This window comes from Myotis brandtii, unplaced genomic scaffold, assembly GCF_000412655.1.
Source record: "Myotis brandtii unplaced genomic scaffold, ASM41265v1 scaffold2022, whole genome shotgun sequence".
Taxonomy (NCBI): Eukaryota; Metazoa; Chordata; class Mammalia; order Chiroptera; family Vespertilionidae; genus Myotis; species Myotis brandtii.
In genome coordinates, this window is record NW_005357525.1 from 516,951 (window position 1) to 519,531 (window position 2,581).

Here is a 2,581-nt window from a genome sequence, read left to right on the forward strand (position 1 = left end):
AATTGTTTAAAAAAATCATTTATAATTAAAGGGACAAAATAAAATACGATCGCCTCATGCATATTTAATCACTCGCACTTCCAGCTTTGAAACCATTTTCCCTGCGTGAATTTTCTCGCTAATTTAAAATCTGAAGTCGACCGCTGTTCCAGGGAAGGGGGGGAGGGGGGGACACATCTGGACAAAGCTTTCAAACTCGTTTAAATTAGGAAAAGCTAACAGCGCTCCGTGGCTGCTTAAAAAACAACAGTAACAATATCAACAAAAACAAAAACAAAACAGCAAAAATCAAAACTCCGATGAAAGTTTGGGGTGTGCTTAAAAAAGCAAGTAGGGATAAAGTAATCTTGAGTCGCAATGCAAATCAGTGCACCTTGATTTAGCCTAATGAAGCCGGTGTTATGTGCAAACACATTCTCTCTACACTCAGGCATGAGTTTAATAGAGCAAATTAATTCCCCTCGCTGGAGTTGTTTGTTTTTTTTCCCCCAGTAAACCCTCCCCTTTCCCCGACCGCCGAAAATTTCCCACGAAGTTAAAACTCGCCCGCGGTTCCGCACGTCCGCGCGCAAAATGGAGACGCGAGCCCCGACCGCGCGGGAGGGCCTGGGGCGCAGGGCCGCGTCTCCTTTTCACTTGGGATGGGGACGCATCCTGACCTTTCACACGTCGAGGTGAAATATGCGGGATTCAGACGAGACTGTAACAACCTCAAAACTGCTTCTGTAGCTACTCTTGAGTCTGAGATAGAAACGTGCTAAAGCGATGACAAGCCCGGTGGCGTGCACAGAGGCATCGCTATCGGGGCGCATTTCCTCCAACTTTTGAAGGCCCCTGGAACAAAACGGGGCCCGCTGCAGGGGTGAGGGCGGGGGCAGCTAGGGCTCTCCAGATCCGTTCAGGGTCCTCACTCTTCCCTCAAGCCCCTGTGGCGCCCCCTCCCCCCCACTTCCGCCCACTCTCCAATCTCCCACCCTGCAAAGTGCAGGCTTGAAATTCAGGACAAGTGTGACACCTACCTGTGAAAGGGGGGAACCGTCCCCTGGCCGCCCCGCGGCCCCAGCCCCGAGACTGCTCGGGGACTCTACCGGGCCACCTACCCTCCGCGCCATCGACAAGAGGACATTTACTAATTTGATCAAACCCCAGGAAGAGATCAATGCCCAATTTGGAAGGGGTAACGCAGACAAGTGATTTGGGACGGCCTTCTCCCAGGCACCCCCTAAGGCTTCCCGCCCGCAGTAGCCCGCAGCACCTTTGAAATAGTAATAAGGGCTAAATCCGGCATAAAATCGAACTCATTAGCAAAGTTCACCAGCTGATTGCTTTGCATAAAACGCGACACTGATTGGAAGTAATCAGGTTAAGCGATGGAGCTCTGGCTGGTGCGTGTCTCTAGCTGACTTCGCCGTCCTCTCTCCCTTCTGGGCATACACTAGGGTCTCTCTCCTCCTTCCTCCAGGGTCCAATCTCCCCCAGGCAGCCCCGCATCAGTGATCCAAACCTGCCTTGGGCAGGGCCAAGCTCCCCAGGGCTTGCAGCCTGCGATGAAACCCTGGCACCCCGAGGTTCTTGCCCTCCCCACTTGGGAAAAAAAAGTTGCAGTTTGCACCTTGTGTCCAAGGCGGTGGACAGTGTATTGAGGCTTCTAAAAAGTCATTGAGGCTCTGATTATGTTAAAATCTCTTTTAATTAAATACTTTGCATTTTACAAAGGCGGCTGCAGTTTCTTTTTACTTTTTAAATCTAAGAGTATAACCTGATTCCTTTCTGAAATAATGCTTTAGCTCATACCCAGAAAAAAAATCAATAGGTGTAAAAAAATTAAATTAAAGTTGTATTTTTAAACTATGAAACAGTTTTTTTTGGGGGGGGGGGGGGACACAAATGGATATACTTATATTACAAAAAAACCATTAGATGCCTGTATAGGTGTCTTAATTTCATAATTTACTTCAAAGATATTGAGTTATCAATTTAAATACAAAATGCTACATTAAATATACAGAATAAGATTTAATACAAATCCTTATTTTAACTTTTCGGTGGGTTAAGACATTTGTGTGTGTGTGTGTGTGTGGTGTGTGTGTGTGGTGATGTTTACATTTTTATGTCATCCATCTCCATCAACTATAAACTTTTTAATAGGAGGGGTAGTTTTTTCTCTCTTGTTGATGGAAAAATAACTGCCAAGGCCATGTGTTTGTTTTTTTTAAATAAATTAGGAAAGTCCGGGACCGACGCAGCCCGCGTTAAATGTCGGACATACCTTTCTTCAATTCATAGGGAGAGTCTTTGCACAGGTCTAGCTGGGACTGGCTCCGCAATATTTTCGGATCTTTAGCCAAAGCGTCCACTCGATTCAACACCGTCTGGTTTAATCCATTGAAATGCGAGCCCGGACCGGTCGTGGGGCCTGGCCCGGGCCCAGGGTGACCGTGAAGGTGTCCGAAGGAGCCATAGTTCGTGTAGCCCGGATAGAAGGGCGCCGTGTAGTAAAGAGGCCGGGACAGGACGGTCCCGCCCGGGAAGGGACACTGCGCCGAGGGCGAGCGTGATGGTGCAGGGGCCGGCGAGGGGC

At 48.4% G+C, this 2,581-nt stretch overlaps 1 protein-coding gene across 1 annotated transcript in view; it reads right to left on the reverse strand.

The window, feature by feature from the left end:
- Window positions 1–1,671: 1,671 nt before the first annotated feature.
- IRX5 (iroquois homeobox 5) overlaps window positions 1,672–2,581 on the reverse strand; it is a 2,405-nt gene continuing 1,495 nt past the window's right edge. The window contains exon 4 of the mRNA XM_014538893.1: window positions 1,672–2,578. Within this exon, the coding sequence (XP_014394379.1) occupies window positions 2,253–2,578 (326 nt within the window). The 3' untranslated portion in view covers window positions 1,672–2,252. The remainder of the gene's footprint in view (window positions 2,579–2,581) is intronic.